The sequence below is a fragment of the Oncorhynchus kisutch genome, linkage group LG1 (assembly GCF_002021735.2).
Source record: "Oncorhynchus kisutch isolate 150728-3 linkage group LG1, Okis_V2, whole genome shotgun sequence".
Taxonomy (NCBI): Eukaryota; Metazoa; Chordata; class Actinopteri; order Salmoniformes; family Salmonidae; genus Oncorhynchus; species Oncorhynchus kisutch.
In genome coordinates, this window is record NC_034174.2 from 11,928,321 (window position 1) to 11,952,748 (window position 24,428).

At 46.5% G+C, this 24,428-nt stretch overlaps 2 protein-coding genes across 5 annotated transcripts in view; one reads left to right on the forward strand and one right to left on the reverse strand.

Annotated features, from left to right (window-relative positions):
* Positions 1-230: 230 nt before the first annotated feature.
* Positions 231-11,446, forward strand: ccdc66 (coiled-coil domain containing 66). 3 transcript variants are annotated; one of them, XM_020494922.2, is made up of 19 exons: positions 231-559; positions 815-876; positions 994-1,019; positions 1,133-1,529; positions 1,665-1,776; positions 1,878-1,984; positions 4,115-4,245; positions 4,336-4,443; positions 4,578-4,709; positions 4,855-5,078; positions 5,183-5,267; positions 5,470-5,631; positions 5,875-6,040; positions 8,087-8,206; positions 8,412-8,651; positions 8,729-9,083; positions 9,433-9,653; positions 9,844-9,965; positions 10,188-11,446. In XM_020494922.2, exons 1-19 carry the CDS (start codon positions 549-551, stop codon positions 10,260-10,262), a joined length of 2,856 nt encoding a protein of 951 aa, XP_020350511.1. In that variant the 5' UTR covers positions 231-548; the 3' UTR covers positions 10,263-11,446. The 3 variants fall into 3 exon arrangements, with proteins under 3 accessions (XP_020350511.1, XP_020350520.1, XP_020350538.1); XM_020494931.2 differs by having other exon boundaries at positions 8,412-8,648; XM_020494949.2 differs by having other exon boundaries at positions 232-559; positions 1,150-1,529.
* A 93-nt stretch (positions 11,447-11,539) lies between these two features.
* Positions 11,540-24,428, reverse strand: part of tasora (transcription activation suppressor a) — a 29,737-nt gene continuing 16,848 nt past the window's right edge. The window contains exons 14-24 of one of the 2 annotated variants that reach the window (XM_031827867.1): positions 22,579-23,146; positions 21,996-22,306; positions 21,688-21,817; positions 19,871-20,370; positions 17,879-19,822; positions 17,580-17,702; positions 16,918-17,077; positions 16,572-16,680; positions 14,408-14,586; positions 13,983-14,138; positions 11,540-13,725 (exon numbers count right to left, since the gene is read on the reverse strand). In XM_031827867.1, coding sequence (XP_031683727.1) covers positions 12,518-13,725; positions 13,983-14,138; positions 14,408-14,586; positions 16,572-16,680; positions 16,918-17,077; positions 17,580-17,702; positions 17,879-19,822; positions 19,871-20,370; positions 21,688-21,817; positions 21,996-22,306; positions 22,579-23,146 — 5,388 coding nt within the window. In that variant the 3' untranslated portion in view covers positions 11,540-12,517. Of the gene's footprint in view, positions 13,726-13,982; positions 14,139-14,407; positions 14,587-16,571; positions 16,681-16,917; positions 17,078-17,579; positions 17,703-17,878; positions 20,371-21,687; positions 21,818-21,995; positions 22,307-22,578; positions 23,147-24,428 lie in introns of both variants that reach the window. The other variant, XM_031827799.1, reaches the window with a different exon arrangement.

The window sequence follows — 24,428 nt, forward strand, 5'->3', positions numbered from 1 at the left end:
TCATGTGAGTGAGCATCTTTATATATAACATATTTGTAACAGCCTAAATATTACGAAACGTCAACCCGATCAAATAAGCCTAATGTAATAAGACACTATCTCACAGACCATCCAATCTTAAAAAAAAAAATCTCATTCGGACATATTTTGGGCGGGGTAAATCCTCTCGCTTCGCCTCTTCCTCGCTTGTCCCGTATACCATCTAGTCTAATCCCTAGTTTAAGCACAGGGGTTTACCACCGTAATGTCGGAAACGTAAAGTTAACCTATTTAGCAAGACGTATTCTGATTCGCTGCTCAATACAAACCTGTGAGTGATAAGCCAATCATTTATGTTCTCATTGGTCGTTGACAGCAACCAACATACACAATCAGAGATATTAGAAAAGGATCTCTGACACAATAAACATATCGAGAGGTATCCATGTTTAGCTAGGAGTTTGGGGAAACTGGACAATTATTACCTAGCAATGGTTAGCAAAGTTATTTGGTGAGAAACAAGATTTATGTATATCGTTCAGCCAGTTCAATGACAACTGTCAGCTAAAATGAATCTGGGGTGAGTAATGATTTTTCCTTTCACCAGTCGTGTTTAAAGTTAGCTAACGAGCTTTGCAGTTGGTGACGTTAGCTAATGAGCTTTGCATTTGGTGACGTTAGTTAGATAGTTAGTTGAAGCTTGTAAACCAGCCATCAAAGTTTGGAAAGATAATTTGGCTAGCATAAAACTGTAATGTTAGATCTATATCTGCCGTATGTAGCAACATACCTAACGTTAGATCTATAGCTATTACCTTTTTGTTTTGGTGAACAGGGATGGTCTGATGTTCGAACTTGAAAATGGAAAGCCCAGGCTAATTCTAACCAATCATCATGGTAGGTATCATACCGTTCAGTTAAACTTTAAGTTATCATTAGACATTACCATATACTTCAAAGGAATCCAAGCCGATTTTAACTTGAGTTGTCATTTATGTTTTGCCATGATTGTAGGTGTTGATATGAAGAATCCAAATAAGGTAAGATAGCAGAAAACTATCTAACAACCGTTACTTTTTGCACTTACGGTAATAAATGCATGAACTGTAACTATCCTTGTCATTTTACTTTCCTTTTTATGATTTAATGTTAGATACTCTCTCGAACCAGACCACAAAATGCCCTCAACTCAAAGAAGTTTCCCGAACCAGTATCCGAGGAGCCTCTGAGAGTACAGAGGAAACGTGCAGAGAGGAGGAAGGCAGTCCCTATTACCCACACTGTGCCAGTCAAGAATGACACTCCAATGGTTGCATCCAATCATACAAAACCAAAGGTCAAGGGCAGCACTGACCACAATACCAAAGACTTGGCAAAAGTGTCTTCAGCTAAAGGACATGGGCAGATAGCCACCGATAGACCTCCAAAGTCCACTGTGAAGGACAGCTTGGTCTGTTTGACCAATGAGCAGCTCCAACAGATCCTCAGCACAATCAACAACTCAACCATTCGCTCACAGGATCCAGATGTACACAGCCAGCCTCAAACAGGTTAGAGTGAGACGTTTACAATAATCCCAATTCAAGTGCAAATGGCTCTCTGTTAAATGAACCTGATGATGAAATTGAAGATGTACCACTACCATCTATGATGCATGTAGCTAACAGTGTTTGCATATTCCCAAGGAAATGAAGGGAACTCTAAAGAGAATTGCCTGTTGACTGGAACGGGGAGAAAAGGAAGTGCTGCACATGTTAGTGGGAATGGAAACTCACAGGGAAAAAGCGAGGATGAAAGGTAATATACTAGGAGCCTATTTGACCACTTGACAGATACCTCTAAAATGTGAAATTTCAATTATGTTATGTATTTAGCATACTTTATTTTCTACTGGACAGGTGGGTGATTTGTGGTCAACCATCTGGCCTGTTCAGTTCTCTGGGAGAAAGAGAGATGGACAAAGAAGCACTGGAGGCCAAGAGGACACAATGGAGGAAAGAACTAGGTACCAACTAGTGATGGGTGAAATTGATCCAGTTACACATCAGGATATTATTTTTGACAATATAGCGTATCGTTTTGACTATCGCAATATTATTTGAGCTAGTTGGCTGTACCTGCACCAAAAAATACATGCACTAAGTATTTTTCCTTCATAGCTTGTTCTCCATCTTTTTAAATATGGAACCAATTTGTTTTCAGTACTTTTATTTGCATAACTTGGGCTTCTGAGTGGTGCCGCCGTCTAAGGCACTGCATCAGAGTGCAACAGTCCCTGGTTCGAATCCAGGCTCTATCACATCCGGCTGTGATTGGGAGTCCCATAGGACGGCGCACATTTGGCCCAGCGTCGTCTGGGTTTGGCTGGAGTAGGCCGTCATTGTAAATAAGAATTTGGTCTTAACTGACTTGCCTAGTTAAATAAAGGTTCAATTAAAATATATATTTTTAAAATAGTTTTCTCATTGCTCTTATCCCTCTGCAGCAGACATATGGTGAGCAATATGTTTGGAACATCGAATTGCAATACATATACACTGAACAAAAATATAAATGCATCATGTGTTGGTTCCATTTTTCATGAGCTGAAATAAAAGATACCAGAACATTTCCATACGCACAAAACTTTCTCTCAAATTCTGTGCACAAATTAGTTTACATCCCTTTTAGTGAGCATTTCTCCTTTGCCAAGATAATCCATCCACCTGGACAGTTGTGGCATATCGAGAAGCTGAATAAACGGCATTATCATTACGCAATGCACCTTGTGCTGGGGACAATAAAAGGCCACTCTAAAATGTGCAGTTTTGTCACAGAACACAGTGCAACAGATGTTTAAGTTTTGAGGGAGTGTGCAATTGTCATGTTGACTACAGGAATATCCACCGTGGCTGTTGCCAGAGAATTGACTGTTCATTTCTCTACCAAAAGCCGCCTACAACATTGTTTTAGAGAATGTGGCAGTACATCCAACTGGCCCCACAATCGCAGACCATGTATCACTCCAGGCCCCACAACCGCAGACCATGTGGTATCACTCCAGGCCCCACAGACCATGTGGTATCACTCCAGGCCCCACAGACCATGTGGTATCACTCCAGGCCCCACAGACCATGTGGTATCACTCCAGGCCCCACAGACCATGTGGTATCACTCCAGGCCCCACAGACCATGTGGTATCACTCCAGGCCCCACAGACCATGTGGTATCACTCCAGGCCCCACAGACCATGTGGTATCACTCCAGGCCCCACAGACCATGTGGTATCACTCCAGGCCTCACAGACCATGTGGTATCACTCCAGGCCTCACAGACCATGTGGTATCACTCCAGGCCTCACAGACCATGTGGTATCACTCCAGGCCCCACAGACCATGTGGTATCACTCCAGGCCCCACAGACCATGTGGTATCACTCCAGGCCTCACAGACCATGTGGTATCACTCCAGGCCCCACAGACCATGTGGTATCACTCCAGCTCTGGACCTCGACATCTGGCTTCTTCACCTGCGGGATCGTCGGAGGTGCTGAGGAGTATTTATTCCTGTAAAGAGCCATTTTGTGGGGAAAAACTGATTCAGATTGGGTGGACCTGGCTCCCACATGAGTGGGCCTATGCCCCCTCATGACTGCGCCCCTGCCCAGTCATAGATTAGGGCGTAATGAATTTATTTAAATTGACGGATTTCCGTCTATGAAGTGTAACTCAGTAAAATCTTTGAAGTTGTTTCATGTTGCCTTTATATTTTTGTTCAGTATAGAATTGTGAGAATCGCAATACTTATCATGTTGGCACCTAAGTATTGTGATCTAGTATTGTACAGTACCACAGCACACCATACAGCAAGGGGCTGGTTTCACTTTCAGTACAGCATTTTTTTTTAAACAATTCGTAACATATCATTCAAGTTACACATTATTTCACATATCATACGAAATGGATGAGGTAGTGCACCATTTTCTGGGACCCATTTTGGCTCCTGAGCATTACTTTTAAACTACTGGCTTACATTATACAAGACCTCTGGAGCATCAATGTAATTGATTGATTGGTGGTGTCTGGGTATTGTGGTGTGCTACAGCTTATCAGACATTAATGAAGTGATTTGATTGGCTTGCTCTCTGTCTGATTAAGACGAACAGATGGCTCTGAAGAAACAGCAGAAAGACCTGAGCAGACCAGATGTCACGGCAGACTATGGCCCAAGGGGAAGGGTGACCATCACATCCAAACCTGGTCCTGGAGATGGTCACATACACACTGGGGTAGGCAATGGATTTTCTTCTGCAAAAAGTTTTCACTGTCAATGTCTAAGAAAATATGTTTGTTGACAAGCTTCTGTGGTCTCTGGCCAGATGCTAGGAGGACCCGGTCTGGAGGACACAGACACACTGTGCTCCACTCAGAGCTACAGCAGTCACAGAGACCTCCCTTCTGCCATCAGATCTGCCTTCGTAGTGGGGGTGGAGTACCATTCACTACCATAATGTACCAAACACACATTTACTATTTGAGTTACAGGGAACAGGCCATCTCAACTGAAGGTTACAACAGAGTGCTGTTGTAAAACTGCTGTTTTTGTGGTTGTGATGTCCAGGAGGCCACCCCAGTAGAACATGCCTTCAGCGCTCAGAAGAAGGAGCATCATAGGAGGTGGCTGCAGGATCTGGACCGGCAGAGGGAGGAGGACAAGCTGCGACACCGGCAGGAGAAACAGTATCTCAGCCAAGTAACAGGCTGTTTTAATTGTTTAGTTGAATCGGGTTTGTTAGTGCCAGGTTAGAATTAAAATGTTTACCCCTGTAGGTTCCCAGGACTTGAGTTGAAAACATTGCTCAATAGTGTTTCCACTAATCCACCTCCCTCCCTCCCAGGCTGAGGACCATGAGCGCTGGGCCATGCACTTTGACTCCCCCCAGATGAGAGTCCCTCTCCAGGCCCCCGTGGCTGCAGAGAGGGGCGAGTCAGAGCCCCTCAGTCAACAGAGGACCCATTTAGGAGCCCTGTCTGTGGCCTGGGACGGAGCCAGCACCTACGGAGGAGACAGTCTTGGGAGAGCCAGCGTCGACATCACTGGAGGCTTCCCACAGAAGGCAAGGTGAGCCATCCAGTACAAGAGTTTTCCCCTAACCATCGGATCTGATCGGGAACAATTATTCATTCTATTCTGTGCTATTCTATGATGTATATTTCTTTGTTCAGCCATCTCCGGACCATGACGGCCCTACTGGACCCAGCCCAGATCGAGGAGAGAGAGAGGAAGAGAGTGAAACAGCTGGAGCATCAGGTATGAGTGGGATAACGGTAGAACACCAAATCCTTTAATCTAATGTATAATCTTACGCAATGTGCTATGATGGACCCCAGGAATATTATTTGATGTCATGGCGTCAGCTAATGGGGATCCTAATAAAATTCAAATTCTCTTGGCAATTGAGACTCTGAGAGGATTGACAGTATTGTGGATTGGTTGTCCCATCCTGTTCCAGCGTGCCATCGAGGCTCAGGTGGAGGAGAGGAGGAGGCAGCGTGAGGCAGAGGAGGCCGTTCGCCTGGCTGTGGAGCAGGAGGAGGAGAGGAGGGTGGCGCAGGAGAGAGAGCTGCTACAGAAACAGTACCAGCTCGACACTCAGAGAAAGAGACACACAGAGGTCAGAGCACATGGACGTTACACTTCTGAACATAGAGCTCATTGGGGATCTCTGCCAGTATATCATCTTTAATGAAAGAGATGACTAACAATCACAAATTAAGTTCTTTCCATTTGTTTTCGAATTTGGAATTGTATTATAAGTTTTAGCCTACTCCTGTTGTGTTTGTCATGCCAAGCATGCATTATATTAACTGACAACAGTTTGTTGGGGTCTTTGTAACACTTGTGGTGGTCCTTGCAGGAGCAGCACAGTCGTAAGCAGGAGGAGCTTTACCTGAGTGTTCAGCGGGCCCAGGAGGAGGCCCTGAAGGACAAGCACCAGCAGAGGATCAGAGAGCTGGCCAGGAAGGGACACGACGTCTCCAAGCTGCAACACTCTCTGGAGGGGGAACCTGTCTCCTCACGGGGTGATTACTGTTACAGGGTGTCCGCAGGGCCTTCAATTCTGAAACTCATTTATCTGATTCAAAGGCCTTAATAAGTGTTAAAATGTCTTTCCATTCAGTTTTCAAAGGCCTTAATAAGTGTTAAAATGTCTTTCCATTCAGTTTTCAAAGGCCTTAATAAGTGTTAAAATGTCTTTCCATTCAGTTTTCAAAGGCCTTAATAAGTGTTAAAATGTCTTTCCATTCAGTTTTCAAAGGCCTTAATAAGTGTTCAAATGTCTTTCCATTCAGTTTAAAGGCCTTAATAAGTGTTAAAATGTCTTTCCATTCAGTTTTCAAAGGCCTTAATAAGTGTTAAAATGTCTTTCCATTCAGTTTTCAAAGGCCTTAATAAATGCAACGTAGACGACTACAGTGTTTCCGTTGTATTGTGCCGCTGCTTAATTGTTACCACGCGGCAAAACAAATAATATTTTGGTTCTAAAACCATTATTTGGTCAACAGTATTATCCATTAACCTGCTTCCTGCAATGAAAGTATCTGCCCTGTCCCTGTCTCGCTGCTGGTGCTCACTTCCTCTCCCCCCTTTACACACTGAGTGAAGAGAGAGATGCGTTCTGATAGGCGCAAGCATACTGACAGTTGAGCAACATTTCGAGATTTAATTGCAGGAAAAACAACTACCCTTTAATGTTGTTAAAAAATAAGATAGTCTCAGCTATAATCTAAATAATTTCTGAAGTGTCAATATAGAGTTAATTACACCTTTTACAAACCGTGTGTAATTGAGATGATGTGCCAGCAGAACGGTGTGGAGCAAGCCATTTAAGGTGAATAGCCCTACATCACCTGGCCTATCAATGGCATGTTTTTGTAGGACATTACATTTACTGTAAGGTCAATTGTATGGCTATCTAGAAACAATATCTTTAGTTAGCAATCTAGCAAATGTTTTGTGTCCCCACTTCCTTATGTGTTAAATGATGTAGCTATAGGCTTAGCCCAGGGCTCTCCAACCTGTTCCTGGAGATAGACTGTCCTGTAGGTTTCTGCTCCAACCTTAATCTAGCACACCTGATTGTAATAATTAGCTGGCTGTATCAGGTTAGTTACAACTGGGGTTGGATTGAAAACCTACAGGAGGGTAGCTCTCCAGGAACGGGTTTGGAAAACCCTGGCCTAGGACAATATGCACAAAAAACATGCAGTCAAATTGATCTCTAAAGAGAAAAACACATGATTATTCTGGATCCTATTTTGAAATGTTGCACGTCAAAATATCTAACTTTCTCTGAACATGTTAGATGAAATGTCTAACTTTCATGTCTTACTTGGCACTGGGAAAAAGTCAGTCTAGAACCCTCACGCTTAGCCACTTTGCATCAAAGTATAGCCATTTGATACCTAATTTACTGAATGAGGGAATTATTTTATTTGACTTTTTGGTTGTAGGCTAATGTATGTTATAATGTTCTAGCATATTGCATCCAAAAGAGCTACGGGGTGTTGAGATTTGTTCCAGATTCTACAAATCAGCTGCTCAACGGGAACTTGTGAAACTGACCCTGATGTGTTTCAGCAGTGTTGGATCAAAAGCCTGCCGACCCAGTGGCTCTCCAGGGGAGTTGACCACATGTGCTTTATACAGTAACAGTGTTGAATATTTGACAAAGCTTTCTGGTTTCCTGGACAGGACTATAACTAGTCCTGGACTAAACTTTTTCAATAGATAATCCATTGAACATGGTGTTCAGTACAGGAGTAGCAGGGCCCGGGTAACCCTAAAAACATTTATTTTTTAAATTCCCTGGCGTAGCCTAATGGTTAGAGCGTTGGACTAGTAACCGAAAGGTTGCAAGATTGAATCCCCGAGCTGACAAGGTACAAATCTGTTGTTCTGCCCCTGAACAAGGCAGCTAACCCACAGTTCCTAGGCCGTCATTGAAATTAAGAATTTGTTCTTAACTGACTTGCCTAGTTAAATAAAGGTGTAAAAAAACAACAACCTGGGGTTCTAATTTTGGTATTTGATGAAAGCAAAGCAGGTTTTGATTGTTCTGTCTTTAGTCTTTAACACCAGCTCAGGACCATACCACTACCAGACAGGGACAGGAAGGGAGATGGACACCCTGAGAGAAGAGACTTGCAGCACTGCCTCCCTTAGGAAGGACATGGCAGTGAAGACTGGTAACATACATTACACTATTCCTCCTAGCATGTTACAGTTTGGGTGTGGTTAACTGAATTAAGACGTTTTATTGTGAGTGTTTATCTGAATTAGTGTCATGAACCGTGTACTATACAGGCATGTATCTACTACTCACCAAATCCCCGTTGTAAATAGGCATTCTAAAATGCCTCCCTGTGTGGTGTTCTCTCTGTGTCTGCATAGAGGTGAACCCAGCAGTCAGGCCGGGCTGCACGTACACAGTGGAGGCTCTAGGTAATCGAAGCCAGGCGGTGCAAACCCCAGACATCCCTGTAGAGTACAGACCTCCTCCTCCCAACGCCAAGAGGTGCAGGCGGGAGGCCAGGCAGGAAGCACAGCTGGCTCAGAGGAACCTTCCTGGCCCCAGGGCGGGGAAGGAGAACGTTTGGCTGAACGACCTGGGAGGAGGAGTAGTAGAAGGTGGTGTGTATTGTTTTTTTTACTATGTTTATAAGTGCGAATCTAATTTCCTCCTGGGGATTAATAATGTACAATCTCAGGTGCAGGAGACCTGTACGAGGCCTTTGCCCGGACAGACCAAGGCCAGGGCCAGAGACACAGGGGAGGAGGTCGTAGGCCAGAGTGGAACACTCAGAGACCCAGTAAACCCTATGTCCCGGCATCAGAGCGCTACCCTGCAGGGCTACAACACACCAGGCAGGAGAGCCGCCTCCGCAGGCAGATGGAACTCATGACCATGATGGAGAGGAACACCATAACCCCTCACCCCGAACCTGACCTCAGGCCTGCTGACCCCTCGCCACCACAAGCCAACTACCCTGCTAGCACTGCACAGGGCAGGATAAAGAATGGCATCACAGGTGTGACACACGCCATGGCTGTTCACACTGGAAGGTGAGTAGAAGTTAAGGCAGTAGTGTTCCATTTGTAGCCTGATTAAATCAGACTGAACACTGTGTTTGAGGTGAAATCATTTTCAACATTCCGTCTGGTTAAACGGGGTCACCACATTCCGTCTGGTTAAACGGGGTCACCACATTCCGTCTGGTTAAACGGGGTCACCACATTCCGTCTGGTTAAACGGGGTCACCACATTCCGTCTGGTTAAACGGGGTCACCACATTCCGTCTGGTTAAACGGGGTCACCACATTCCGTCTGGTTAAACGGGGTCACCACATTCCGTCTGGTTAAACGAGGCTACCACATTGTCAGATGTAACAGCATGATGTCTTGCGCCTCCAGAGTTCCCCCCAGATCCCCTCCAGTTCCTGCTATCAAACACCGCCTTCAGAACCAGTCCCGTGGCTCCCGCCTCCCTACACAGGCCCATGGTTCGCTCCAGGACACAGACCGCTCCCCTCCCCCCTCTGAGTACATCCCATATCTGAGGACCGACGAGGTGTACCACATGGATCCCCGTGCCCCCATCTCCAGACCCTCCACACATCCACAGACACACACAGGTCAGAGGTCATTTTCACTGTTCTGAACCATGCTGCGGCTCTGCTCTCAACACCGTAACTTTGTCATGTTATTGTGGAGCCAAAGGCACATTTACAATAATGTAGTTATTGTGCATAGGGATCATCTCAGAGTTATTCTGGGTATTGTCAGATATATTTTGTATATAGCACTAGTTTCATATTCTGACAGATGGGGTCCAGTGCAGGCCCATTAGCCCTCCCCACCAGAAGGACCCTCTGCTCCACCCAGAGCTGCTTAGGAACACAGAGAGACAGCAGGCCATACTGAAGAGCCTCTCAAAGCTACGGCAGGTATCTGTATTACATCTGTGTCCATTACACACAGTCACATTCTCTACCCTTCTCCTCAGTGCACTCTCGTTCACTCTAAAAGTGAAAAGACAGTCCATTCCTTTTTTAAAGCCATGAGGGGGACTAAATGAGTGTACACTTCAGGGAGATGAGTAGAGAATCTGAAAGAACTTTAATTTCACTTCTTTCATTCCTGCTCACAAGCACTGTGTTTGATTCCAGGGTTTGTTGCAGAAGCAGAAAGAGCTGGAGACAGGACTGAACCCTGTAATGATTGTTACTGAGGACCGCCACTGACCTCAACACGTGACCCACAGCCTCACGTCTAAAGGCACATAGACCTAGTAAACACTCAGGTTGTACAACTGATGTAAAATTGACAAAGGTTTGTGATAGCATTGTTGTGTTGAATGTGCTGTATCACCGCAGTGTGCACTAGGTCATTCTGAACTGGAACATGCAGCACTTTACCATTTATGATTGAACCGTCATCGTAGTTTGTGAAGAGTATTTAAATTTTAATCAAATGTTGGCACTTTACTGACCACATGGGTTTGAAGAGTATTGTAGGTATTATACAGAATGTAATGGCCTGTGTGTGAGTGGCTATGATCGTAGTGTTGGTATTTGATCACTTGATATGTAGTGGTGCTTTTGCAGCCATAGAATAGAGTACGACAGTATGAGTTATAATACCCATAAAGCCTAGCGGTCAAACGGAAATGGGTCCATATGGGATTTTAGAAACAGTTCAAAAGGGCTGTGTTTCGTGTAGTCTTACCCTGGCGTGATGTTTTGATAATCATGTAAAACTCTCGGACAAGGACTTTATCAATATATTCTCCTGTAATTTACCCCCCAAAATGAACTGCTAATTAGCTGCCATAAGAGTACAAATGCCATGATGATCTGGACCAGACTGCCAAATTTAGGAATCTTTGGATTAACTGTTAGCTAAATGTAGTAATGAATAAATTGACTACATTTGGACTATTCTGTGAACTGTCTTGAATTGACAATACCGGTTAGCAAAAGTGTGAGCTAGATGACGTGCAGGAGCTTAGGAATATATTGAGTCACATGATATGATGATAAGGGGAGGGGGGGGGGGGGGGGATAAATGTATAAGACCCTGTAACTGGTAATATGTTCCAAGTCAGAGCGATTTGTCTACATTGATACTAACTAGTATTGTTTTTGAAGTCCCCTTGTCCAAGAGAGATTGACAGTTACACGTCATGGCAGGGTAAACCTACACCAAACACAGCCCTTATTTTAAGTGTTTCTAACATCCCCTATGGGGAAAAATGATTGGAACCACTTTGTTTGACCGCTAGGTTTTATGGGTATTCTGACACTTCCACACTGGGGCTCTGTTACTAGTTTATTTACAAGCTTTGAAGGGACTTTCATCTAATGACCATGTGTATAAATTGTTATTTAAAATGTACTGTGTTGTGTGAATAAACGTTTTTTTTTTTAAATATACAATTATTTAAAGGGAAACTAAGGTAAATTTGTTAATGTCTGGATTAAGTCAGTCCTAGTAGAAATAGTTTGACAAAACAAAGCCATAATTTTGACAAGCATGTTTTAATACAAACAAAGTTGTAAAAAATAACATTAAGATAAAAACCACTGGTTTTCTGTACAAGGCCACATGGCTACAGTATACTTCTTTACAAAAACCAAAAAAGGTACAAGGATATTAACTTAGGCCTAGATTCAATCAGATCAAGCGTCGCATAGTGGATGGTTTAGTGGTGTTGAAGGTCAAACTGAGGCATCAAATCGGTGAGCAGCTGCTCTTGTGATAATTGTCACTCAGCCACACCTGGCCCTCTCCCATTAGACGTTCAGAATGAGGAAGTGTAGGCTATATAGAAATAAACACGCTCTAATTGAACAATCCTGAAACTTAATATCGAGGGTTTCTATCTCCTAATGGAGGTGTAGACTACATCTCACATTCCACTGTTCAAACTTATTATGGGATTTCTCTTAATGCAACACCGTTCAGACAATGGCAATGTCCACTGGGTATAATGCCAGGAGCTGCTAGTGGATTTGACAGCTCTGCTGTTCCACCGACGAAACAACCGCTACGCAGATGTCGGCTAAAGGGGATCTGATTGAATACAGCCCCTAAACAAACAAGTAATAACAAAAAGTTTTCCTAGAAAATACAAATATAATTGTTTGGTTTGACAAGATCTGACAGGTTAGTGAGTAGTATCATCAGCAGGCAGCACCAGCCAGGCCACAGCTGGCTTTACCATCTGGAAGGGAAAAAAAGTTATTTCCTGTCAAGTAAAGCGCTTCTTTAGGATCATAAATGAAGATTCACTAGTGGGGCCTGTTTGGGACAGGAGGGTTCAGTAAGAAATGTAATGTGTAGAAGAGATTTGACTCTGTCAAGTAGGTAGTCGTGCTAGTTGCTCTCTATCCATCTGGGCACAACAGAAAACAAAAATGAACATCCCGGTATATCCTCAGTGCTTTCAGGTTGATACCTACTGAACACAACTCTTGTTTGTTCACTCGGCCGTTCGTCACCGCTTCCAAGGGCCATTCCCACGCCCCTGGTTAGCAGTCTGGTTACTACCCCAGGGGTGATGAGGGTTCCCCATCAGTCGTGAAGGGAAGGTGTGGCGCCCCAGCCCAATGTTCTGCTGCTGAAGGCCCCATAGACAGGACTCTGACCCCCCTGCCTGGCCCATCCTAGCCCAGCCAATGGCATTAGGCATCAATGGTCTAATACCCCCCCGTCCTGCAGGTCCTTCCAGCCTATTCAACATGGGCCTTTGGAATATGCTCATGCCATGGTTGTGCAGATTGAGGTTACTGTTAAGGAACAGTGTATTAGGCATGGGTAACAAGCCGTTTCTCTGCTGCTGTCTGGCTGCCTGTGCCAGTCTGTCTGTCGCTGCCGCTATGTAATCCCCACCACCAACTGGCCGGGGGGCTGCTGCCCTGGGACCTGGAGGACCAGGGAGGGGGCTGCTAGGGGCTTTGTCAGTCATTCCCCCCCCCCCCTGGAGGCTGCCTTCTACTGGGCTGGGTTTAGTGTTCTCCCCCTGGGACCTTGGAGGCTCAGGGCCTGGGGGGTTGCTGGGTGTGGCCCCCGACTCACCATGGCCCTCAGTGACAATGCCAGCTAAAGGATCCCGGTGGCTGCTGAAAGCGTTCAGTCTGCCCTGGGAGCCACACAAAGACATGTCACTGGTCACCTCGGCACCAGCAGTTACACTCAGACCGAGCTTAGAGTGGAGTGAGGAGAGGGTAGCTTCTTTAGCCTGCCATGTGGGGGTCAGTCCCACTTCCTTCTGGATCGCAGCAGGGGACTGGCTGGAGCGGAGAGGGACAGGACCAAGGAGAGAGACAGGGGAAGGGGTGAAACTAGGAGTGAGGAGACCAGGGGTGAGGAAACCAACTCCAGAGTCCCCTAGACACCCTGGTGAGTCTGTACCCAGGCCAGGAATCCTTGGTCCTGGTGGGGACTCTGGTCTCTCCCCATCCACCTCTGGAGGTGCCATCTGTGAGCGAGCAGCCTTATCAGCCTTGAACTGAGAGATGGCCTCCTTCAGGGCCTGGAAGTTGAGCTCCATGGGTGTCCCCGCGTCAGGAACAAGCTGGTCGGGGAGGGATGGACGGAAGTCGTCCTCGTTCAGCGGAGTGGACAGGCGGTCCACCAGGCGATCTGGGGAGGAGGGGGAGTCCAGAAGGATCGGTTCCTCCAGCACATGCTTTTCCTCTCGGACTGTGGATGGAAAATACAAAAGGTTAACAGTGTTATGGGTCAATTGGAATAAACATTGGGAAGGGCAGAATTGTTCTGTGCTCTAGAGATCCTGTTTAGATGCCTCGTTACCCTCAAAACAATATGATCCTGTAATATCCTATTGGCCAACAGCATTGCCTGACCATGTCACCTGACCAGAACAAACTCTGTGCACTAGTTACAGGCTATGGTCAGTGGAAAAACTCCTGTTCCTAAATATGACCCATATTAACTACCTGTAGTAGCTGCAGCTATGAGGTCTACTGAGGTAGACCGCTTGTCTCTGATGTCATGGAAACCAACTAGGCCACCGAAGTTGTGCATGATGTCGTTGATGTTGGCGATGACGATACCAGTACTGGAGTAGTGGGGGAACATCTCGAAGTGGCTCTCTGGAACAGCAAAACAAAGAGAAGCGCTAGTTTAGCGTGTGTGTTACCCGTGAGGAAGATGTGTCGTTGCTGAATGTACTGTGCCTGCAGCTTGATCAAAGTCTAGGTTGTGTGTGTTACCTGTGAGGAAGATGATGTGTCGTTGCTGAATGTACTGTGCCTGCAGCTTGATCAAAGTCTAGGTTGTGTGTGTTACCTGTGAGGAAGATGTGTCGTTGCTGAATGTACTGTGCCTGCAGCTTGATCAAAGTCTAGGTTGTGTGTGTTACCTGTGAGGAAGATGATGTGTCGTTGCTGAATGTGCTGTGCCTGCAGCTTGAGGAGACAGTCCAGGTCGGGGGCGGGGCGAGATGGAGCGTCACACTCATGGTATGGCAGGAACTCCACAATGTTTTTCTTCTGGTACGTGGTCAGCAGGTTCAAGATCTTCCTGGCTTCACTTTTAAACCTGATGGGGACAGAGATGAGGAGAATGAGTTTAATCAAACCTGAGAAGTTAGAAAACAAATCCCAATTTGCCCCTGTCACTTTGAACAGAATTTCTACTTCTTGCATTTAAGGCCAATCGGCAGTTGAAACAAAGCGTCCTCCTGCCACTGTTTTGGGAAAAAGCTGAGGGATGGGCCTGGAGAAATGTGATCACTCAAATTCATAGATATGTTATGGATGTTCAGACCTCAACATGATTGTTTTAACCAGGTTGAGGCTACCCAGTTTGCATTTATTTTGTTTACAAAAATTGAAGTAAAAACAAACGTATATTTTAGGTTCTGATGGGGTACGTCAGTTGAACTAAGCTCATACGGCATTTAAGTTATATTCTTCCAAGAATCAATGGGTACATATAATTAATTTATAAGTCCAAAAATGTGGATTGCCCCAGTTATTCTGGATAAATTCGTCCTCTGCTTAAACCAGTTAAGCCTAGGGCTGAATTACTGCCCCCTTTGGAGGAAGTGCGTGCCCATAGTAAACTGAAAATATTTTTTCCCAAAATTGCTAATATATGCATATAATAATAATTATTGAATAGAAAACACTCTAAAGTTTCTAAAACCGTTTAAATTACGTCTGTATGTAAAGCAGAACTCCCAGGGCAGCCTTTCTTCCAAACACCCTGTTGGCAACAGAAAAGTTGGGACAACTTTGACGTTATCGCCCCCACCCATCTATGTGTTCAGCGCGATGTCTGCTTTCAAATTATGCGTTCGCGCCCTCGTCCTTTGGCGGGCTAAAACATTCGGGTCACGCGAAAATACATGCACTCTATTGCGCGCGTCGGTCTCTTTTTCCATGAAACACCAATTGACGTCGGTTTGTCTGTTCGCGCTGATCTTTGTTTTACATGATTAAAACATCCTAAAGCTCGATTCTGCACTTAGTTTGACCAGTTTAGTCGACATATAATATGTAATTTTGAAGTTTTGATGCGCAAGAGTGCGGGACCAGAAGTCATTTTGGGTGCATTTCAGCTGAAGCTGTTGGCATATGCTAATACAGAGACACACAACTTGAAACCAAACGATGTATTGGGTAAGTATAACTCCTTCCACGTCTTCTGATCGAAGAACATCAAAGGTAAGGGAATATTTATGTGGTTAATTTTGGGTTTCTGTGCTCTCCAAACGTAGAGGAGACATACAGCTAATATCTGAGCGCCGCCTCATATTATAGCCTAGTGAACGAATTCTGTAACGTTAAAAATAAATAACACAGCGGTTGCATTAAGAAGAAGTGTATCTTTGTAACTATATGTAGAACATGTATATTTAGTCATGTGTATTGCTTGTTATCTGACGTTATCTGTCGGAGCTATCATCATTTCTCCGGACATTTGAGTAGCATTTTTCGAAAATGTCGTCATTGTAAACAGAGATTTATGGATATAAATAGCATATTATTGAAAATAAAATGTACTGTGTAACATGTCCTATTACTGTCATCTGATGAAGATTTTCAAAAGGTTAGTGAATGATTTATTTTTTAATCCTGCTTTTATCATTTTATATTTTCTGGGACAAAATGGCCGCCGCCTCTTGTCTTTTGTTTCTGTGGTGGTCTAATATAAATGTGTGGTGTGTTTTCGCCGTAAAACATTTTAGAAATCTGACTTGCTGGGTAGATGAACAAGGTGTTTTTCTTTCATTTGAGCTATTGGACTTGTATAGGTGTGGAGGTTAAATATTTCAAATAATATTTTTTCGCATTTTGCGTTATGGTAATGAGCTGAGCCTGTAGTCACGATCCCGGATCCGGGATGGGTAGTATCAAGAGGTTTTAATGACTAAAATGTCAAATGTAGTTCAATCTTAGTTTGGAGTTTTGCACATACTAGTTTCACCAACGCAACAAAAACTGCCTTCCAGTTTGTTCATAATATAATGATTTTATGCTGAAGCTATTGAACATTGGCCATTTCAAAAGCACCAGTACCTGGACTGTTCCTTGAGTTTCTTCTGGGTCTTCCAGTGGACCCTCCACCTCCACACGCTCTCTGCTGAGTTCTGTTGGTCCAGGAACATCAGAATCACCCGCAGACGCTCTACAACAACATGTCACTCAATTACAGAATGTAAAAACCCCCTGCTGGTCAACAATAAAACAATAGGCGGTTGGGGCCATGCACCAGTCCCAGACACACGTTGTGCTCAACGTCTACCCAAAAGCATTAGTGCAAGCCTGCTGTTTTCTGAGTCTCCTTAACCATTGTGGTTTTCTTCATGTTAGTATGCTGCTGTTGAGCCGCTGTTGTCACAACAGCTGTCCCACTAAAACTCACCGTGAGTGATGTAGTCAGGGTTGAGGACAAACTCGTCTGAGACGACGAATCCCCCAGAGACAAACAGCTCGTTGTAGGTGTGGTTCTTCACATCGTCCAGACTGTCTACTCCAGCGAAGATCACCGACGGCTGCCTCTTCAACCGCACCAGCGCCGGGATCTGACCAACATGATTAACACAACATCACCTTATTAGAGCGGAACGGCCTTGACACTTTATTAGGAACACCTTAGAGCCGTTACTGATGTTACGACCTGACTGATGTTACGACCTGCCGTTACAACCTGACTGATGTTACGACCTGCCGTTACTGATGTTACGACCTGCCGTTACGACCTGACTGATGTTATGACCTGCCATTACTGATGTTACGACCTGATGTTATGACCTGCCGTTACTGATGTTACGACCTGATGTTACAACCTGACTGATGTTACGACCCGCCTGATGTTACGACCTGCCGTTACTGACGTTACTGATGTTACGACCTGATATGACCTGGCAATGGCAGAACAGTAGGTCAACTTTCTTTCATTACACTAAAGATGCCAAGCATATTAGTTACCAGGTCCACGTTCAGAAAGGCACAATGTTGTGTGATGTATATTACGGATATATTTCATAGAAATATCATGATATATTTAATATTATTGTAGTGTACCTTGTGAATGTGCGCTGCAATGTCCTTGTTCTGGATGAGAACCATTAGTTTGTCCATCCGGTTCTCTCTCTCCAGGAAACTTACAGGACTGCGTTCTACGTTACCCAACCTCTGGAGGTACTCCTAGTGGGATGAGAGAGAAACAAGGTCAGTTTCATACATTGACACTACTACAATATATACACACCAAGCTCTCTCCATGTTTAAATGTGTATTTCTAAAGCTCACCCCAGACACCATTCAATCATTCAAATGTATTTCTAAAGCTCTTTTTACATGATCAGTTGCTTTACAATAACCTTGATGTGGTGGGAGACCTCCCTCTCCCTCTCCTGTGTGTGGATGTAGAACTGGACAGAGTTCTTCTGGACATCCTTTATAATCTCCACCAGGTTACTGAACAACTCAGGCTTCAGCTGGCTGATCAGACTACTGATGGCTGAAGGGGAGGCGGGACCTGGCCCTGGGACAGGCTCTACCACTGGCCCGCCCACCCCTGACAAACTGTCAATCATCTGAGTGCGAGGAGGAGGTAGAGCCGCCACGGTGGCTTCTGAAACCGGCTGATCCAACATTACGACATCGTCTTTTGCTTCAAACATTGCACTTGTTTGAGGCGTGAACTTTGCTCGTAGCCCTCGGACATCCAAGTCAGTGTTCTGTGTTGTCCAATTATTCGCTTTTGACATATCACTTGGCTTGCAGGTTCCCAGTCTCCCACCTGAATCAGGGTTCTGTGTTGAAGTTGTCCATTGACTGTCCAGTGGTTGGAGGGACAGGGGGGCTAGACTGGAGCTGAGTTGCGGTAGTCCCGTCTGTGTCTGTGGTGGGTTGTGGTAGAGAGTAGGAGAATAGGCCGTGCCGGGAAACGATGAAGAGGGAATCATTGTGCTATTATTATTATTAAAATGAGACACAGGTAGAGAACTGTAAGAGTTTGAGCTATCAGGACCAGGGGCAAACAGGCCAGGAGAGTGACGACTTGGGACAGACTGAGACACAGCAAGGCTAAGACCAGGACCAGGAGAGAGGCGGTGGCTGAGGACAGACTGAGACACAGCAAGGCCAGGAGCAGGGGCAGGAGAGAGGCGCTGGCTGGGGACAGACAGAGACACAGCAAGGCCAGGAGCAGGGGCAGGAGAGAGGCGGTGGCTGGGGACAGACTGAGACACAGCAAGGCCAGGAGTAGGGGCAGGAGAGAGGCGGTGGCTGGGGACAGACTGAGACACAGCAAGGCCAGGAGTAGGGGCAGGAGAGAGGCGGTGGCTGGGGACAGACTGAGACACAGCAAGGCTAAGGCCAGGAGCAGGAGAGAGGCGGTGGCTGGGGACAGACTGAGACACAGCAAGGCTAAGGCCAGGAGCAGGAGAGAGGCGGTGGCTGGGGACAGACTGAGACACAGCAAGGCCAGGAGCAGGAGAGAGGCGGTGGCTGGGGACAGACTGAGACACAGGGCCACAGAAAGAATGGTTCCAGTATGTAGTGGTTGGAGGAGAGTGGTTAGCATGGTGGCGGTTAGTGATAGATGAGACCAGGGCAGGTTTGGTGGCTAACGTGCCGGGAATCCATTGGTCCTGTACGTTTATGATGGTGCCCATGCGGTCTCGGAGTGAGGTGACGTAGGCCTGCATTGGAGGGGACGAGTTGTAGAAGGAGACGTACTCCGAGAAGTGCAGGAGCGGATGCACCGGGAGCTGCTGTGAAGCATTCTGGGTATGGAGGAGCGATGAGCTGTAGTGGACGCTCTCTCTGAGCAGGAGGATCTGCATCTCTGTGGAGAAGTCACTGAACTGCTGGTCCAGGATACTTTCCACTCTGGTCAGAACGGGTCTCTGGACAGGAGGATTTTGAATGGGAGGAGGATTCTGGATAGGAGGAATGGAGGAGGGTGGTCTGGGTGACACCTGCCCTGTCTGTTTCAACTCTGTCTCCACATGTTGGTTCTCTTCCTCCACTTCCTCCACTAATTCCCCTTCCTCCAGCTGCTCTTCCACTTCCATCAGGTCTTCCTCCGTCACCGGTTCCTCATCTACCACTTCTATCACATCTTCCTCCCCTTTCACTTCCTCCATCACCTGTTCCTCTACCTCTTTAACCTCCTCCTCCTGTTCAACCTCTATTGTGTTTGGGTCTTCAGCTGCCACAACAGTTGGCATATATTTTCCTGTACTGCCTTCAGCTTGTTCCTGATCAGCCTCTATGGGGCTAGTATGGGTTGGTTCTTCAGCTTGTTCCTGACCAGCCTCTATGGGGCTAGTATGGGTTGGTTCTTCAGCTTGTTCCTGACCAGCATCTATGGGGTTAGTATGGGTTGGTTCTTCAGCTGGCCATGGCTCAGGGGAGGGGCTGCTGCTTTTCTCTGGGAGGCTGGTCCTCTCTGGAGTAACAGGGACCAGAAGGAGGCTCTGGTTTGTCTCGTCTGTGGTTGTCTTTTCATTGTTGGTTATTTCTGTGGGGTCACAGGGGGTTTCAGCTAATTGCTCATCATCCTCTATGGGACTGGGGTAGGGACTGGAGCAGGGACTGGGGTAGGGACTGGGGTAGGGACTGGGACAGGGACTGGGGTCTGGGGGCTCCTCTAGGGGAGGACTGGGGCTAGGCTCTGGGTGCTCCTCTAGGGGAGGACTGGGGCTAGGCTCTGGGGGCTCCTCTAGGGTAGGGGTGACGTATCTTTCCCTTCGCTCCAGAACACAGCGGGGGTAGCTGCTGGTTGCCATGGGGATCTGGGGTACGAAGCGTGGGTCCTGAGGGTTGTCCTTCTCTCTCTGGCTGTACTTCTTCCACTTCAGCCCTACACAGGAGGAAAAGGTATTAGTAAATATCATAATAGTGTCACATATCAGTTTCTCACAGAAAGGTAAACAAGTATTTCTTTATACATATAAAAAAGACCCCCCCCCCCCCCCCCCTTATTGTGGTACGTGAGTGATGGTGCAGGGAAAGTAGGATAGTCAGATTCACTGCTAGCTCCTCACAGGTAGCCTATGGAAGAGTGACTGCACCAGCGGCCCATCAGAAGGCGACGGGCTTAGCGGCCCATCAGACGGCAACGGGCTTAGCGGCCCATCAGAAGGCGACGGGCCTAGCGGCCCATCAGACGGCGACGGGCTTAGCGGCCCATCAGACGGCGACGGGCTTAGCGGCCCATCAGACGGCGACGGGCTTAGCGGCCCATCAGAAGACAAGGTATAGCCTAGACCTCCGATCTTCACTTGAGTGCCCAGAAAAAGGATCTAATACTGACTTTATTTGAGAGAAAAAATCCAACAAAACCTTTGAGTTTGAATTTACTTTCTGTATCTATATATTCAACTGTTCAGAGGAGACTGCGTGAATCAGGCCTAACACCAGACGGAATGTCTAGCTACTGCTCCTCACAGGTAGCCTATGGAAGAGTGACTGCACCAGAGTAACGCCAGAGTCTTACGGAGTTTGAATTCAAAATATCCCAAAATAGTATTGTGACTGACTTCGTATAATTTTAGGCCAGCCTACTCCGTAGTTTGTTGCTATAATAATGTCAGTGGTGTAGCCTATATGACAATCACATTTGGCAATAGACTATTTGTAATATAGGCCTAATGAGCTTAACACTTATTTTCAATCAAACGAAATCTAAAATCTGTCCCTATTATAGGCCATTTGATAGGCTACAATAAACGCAGACAAAGGTTGAGCCGATGCCCGATCCAGATTGGTTGGGAAGGCCATCGAACATGTGGCGAAAGAGGAAGGCTGCGGTCGAGGGCAATCACCGAACCTCCCTTTCCTCCGAAGAGGTCGACCTTTTGTAAGTGATGTCACGTGAACCTGGTATCTCCAAGCAGAGCTGGTCTGAGGCTTGCCTATATAGAGCTGCCATGATCCCATACTGTACATGCCCGAGATACACCAATTTCTGTTCTACATAGCATACGCTGCGTGTACAAAACATTAGGAACACCTTCCTAATATTGAGTTGCACCCCCTTTTGCCCTCAGAACAGCCTCGATTGTAGCATCTTCGCACTAGACAGGCTTGGATGTAGAGGGGCCTGGGGAAGGGCTGCACATTGCAAGACCCCTCCCCCTCCCGGCGATACAGAGGGAACATGATAGTCCATCCTTACCTGTAATGGGGATGAGGACCCATGGAATCTGCTCCTCCCCCTGACATTGCGAGTGCGATCTCCTGGGCGTTTCACCATTGGAACTGGGGCTGAAGCCTTCCAGACTGCTCATACTGCCTGCTGCCTGCTCCTACAGAGAGACACATGATAATACAATGTCATGTACACATAGGACACACCCATATTGCACTTGGATTTACAGTAATTGAATTCATACCGATAGCTCCTAAGTAGTTAAGTAATTGGAAGCATATCAGAGTAGGGGATATCCTCTTTGAAGTGATGCTAATGCCAGATGAGTTCAGTACCTCCAAGTAGTCAGCCTTGTCCTGCAGGCCCCCAGAAGGTCGTTTCCTCAGGTCAATGTCCTGATTGGGCGGCAGACCCAGCTTGATCATCCTATCAAACAGCAGAGCTTCAGTTTGCTCCGCCCCCTCTCTTGACCCTCCTCTGCCCTCAGAACTCTGTGGCTGTTGCCCTGCAGCATTCTTCAGGCTGGTTAACATTTTCAGTAACTTGACTGCAGCCTCTGATCCGTCTCTCCTCAGGTCCACGTCTTTCAGACCCACACTGTGGAGCATCAGAGAGGACAGACAGGACGGGTTCTGGCCCCCTTCAGCTAGAGGGAGGAAGTGAGAGAACAGAAGATAGATTGGGATCAACTCAAGATGTAATGTATCAGTTTTGGTAGGAGTCAGGAAGTTGTCCACCTGAGAGCCTAGATCGACAAGAAGTTGGATATCAACTTCAACTTATGCTTTAATTATGACCTGTCAAGGGAAAACTCTGGGACCCGTCAAGGGAAAACTCTGGGACCCATGTTATCCCAAAGACAGTGCCACAGTATTGAAACAATTCCAAGGCACCACCCCTCAGTAAGGCCTACCATACCTGGTCTGCTGTCCACTCCACCCCTCTCCTGTGAGGCCTTTTTCAGGTACTTCAGAGTCCTCTCTGCAGTCTCCCTCTCCAGCTTCCTCTTCAGCCCACGGGGGTCCAACAGGCCTGCCCCCTCCTTCGCTCCTCCCTGCGCCTCTCCCCTCTTCCTCACATCCCCCTCTGCATTCTTCCGACACTTCAGTATCAAGTTGATCAGCTCCTTCACCTTCTGAGGGTTGGAGTCAGTGCGAGACTGAAACGGAGAGAGGTTAACCTGGACCGCCGGAGGCTGGGCAGCAGTGGGACCATTAGGCTTGACCTTTGACCCTACCACTGGCTTGTCCCCACTGGCCCTACTACCACCCTCACAATCAGTCACAGGACTGATGTCATCAGGCACGACACAGTAACTCTCCATCATCTCCTTGGCTCGGACCACGGGCATGGTGTAGAGGTTAGGGCTGTAGACGTAGGAGCGCAGGTAGCCCTCCATGTTGAGCTTGTGGTGTTTTGGAGCCGGGAACAGCTTCCCTCGGTCATCCAGCTTGGTGTCGTACTCAGTCATGGGAACGTGGCGGAGCTAGAGAGGAGAGATGATGCAGTACTTTACCATCTGCTTGCATGGAAAATCACTAGCTCCATGTCATACAGAAAGGTTGACAGTATAACAAACCCAATAGATCATCAATAACATGCACCTTATGGCTGTCTTTGGACGATATGGGGAAAACTTTGACTCCAGACAGAAATCTAGTCAAAACAAATATATTTAAGGAAGCACCAGTCTATTAAATAAACAGTGGTCAAATGAAGCAGTTGCTAAGCTACAAGACTGTTTTTCTAGCACAGACTGGAATATGTTCCGGGATTCCTCCGAAGGCTTTGAGGAGTACACCACATCAGTCACTGGCTTTATCAATAAGTGCATCGATGACGTCGTCTGTACAGTGACTGTACAGTGACTGTACGTACATACCCCAACCAGAAGCCATGGACTACAGGCAACATCCGTTAACGGGTAGAGATTCCGCTTTCAAGGAGAGGGACTCTAACCCAGAAGCTTGAAATAAATCCCACTCTGCCTTCCGACGAACCATCAAACAGGCGAAGCGTCAATACAGGAATAAGATCACATCGTACTACACCAGCTCCGACGCTCGTAGGATGTGGAACTACAAAAGGAAGCACAGCCGAGAGCTGCCCAGTGACATGAGCCTACCAGACGAGCTAAATAACTTCTATGCTTGCTTCGAGGAAAGTAACACTGAAAAATGCATGAGAGCACCAGCTGTTCCGGACGACTGTGTGATCACGCTCTCTGCTGCCGATGTGAGTAAGACCTTTAAACAGGTCAACATTCACAAGGCCGCCGGGCCAGACGGATTTCCAGGACGTGTACTCCAAGCATGCGCTGACCAACTGGCAAGTGTCTTCACTGACATTTTCATCCTCTCCCTGTCGGAGGCTGTAATACCGTTTGGAATCCAAGATGGCGTAGCAGTAAGTCGTCCTGTCGTGTCGTGTCCCTGTATATTTTGTTTATATTTTGTTTATTTTTCGTTTTTTTACATATTTTTCGTTTTTTACATAGCTATCCCTTTAAAAACATTTTGCTAAACCTAAGCTTCCAAATACGCTGGATCTTCACAACTAGCTATCTAGCTAAACCGCAACCCTGGACGATTACCCCTGGCTAGCGTTTCCACCCACTTAGCTTGAAGCTAGCCCGGCCTGCGCTACCACCGTAGCATACTCCTGAGCTACAATACCCGGGCCCACGACCGGTCTATCGATGTCACCGCATGAAGAGGAATAAACAGACTCACCCCATCGCGACGTCCCCCAAAGGCTAACTCTCTAGC

Bases quoted from the DNA above. Each gene is read 5' to 3' on its own strand.
- ccdc66 (XM_020494922.2), top strand. The intron at 4,246-4,335 runs GTAGGCAATGGA...GTCTCTGGCCAG, and splicing joins ATGGTCACATACACACTGGG to ATGCTAGGAGGACCCGGTCT. The intron at 8,207-8,411 runs GTAACATACATT...GTGTCTGCATAG, and splicing joins GGACATGGCAGTGAAGACTG to AGGTGAACCCAGCAGTCAGG.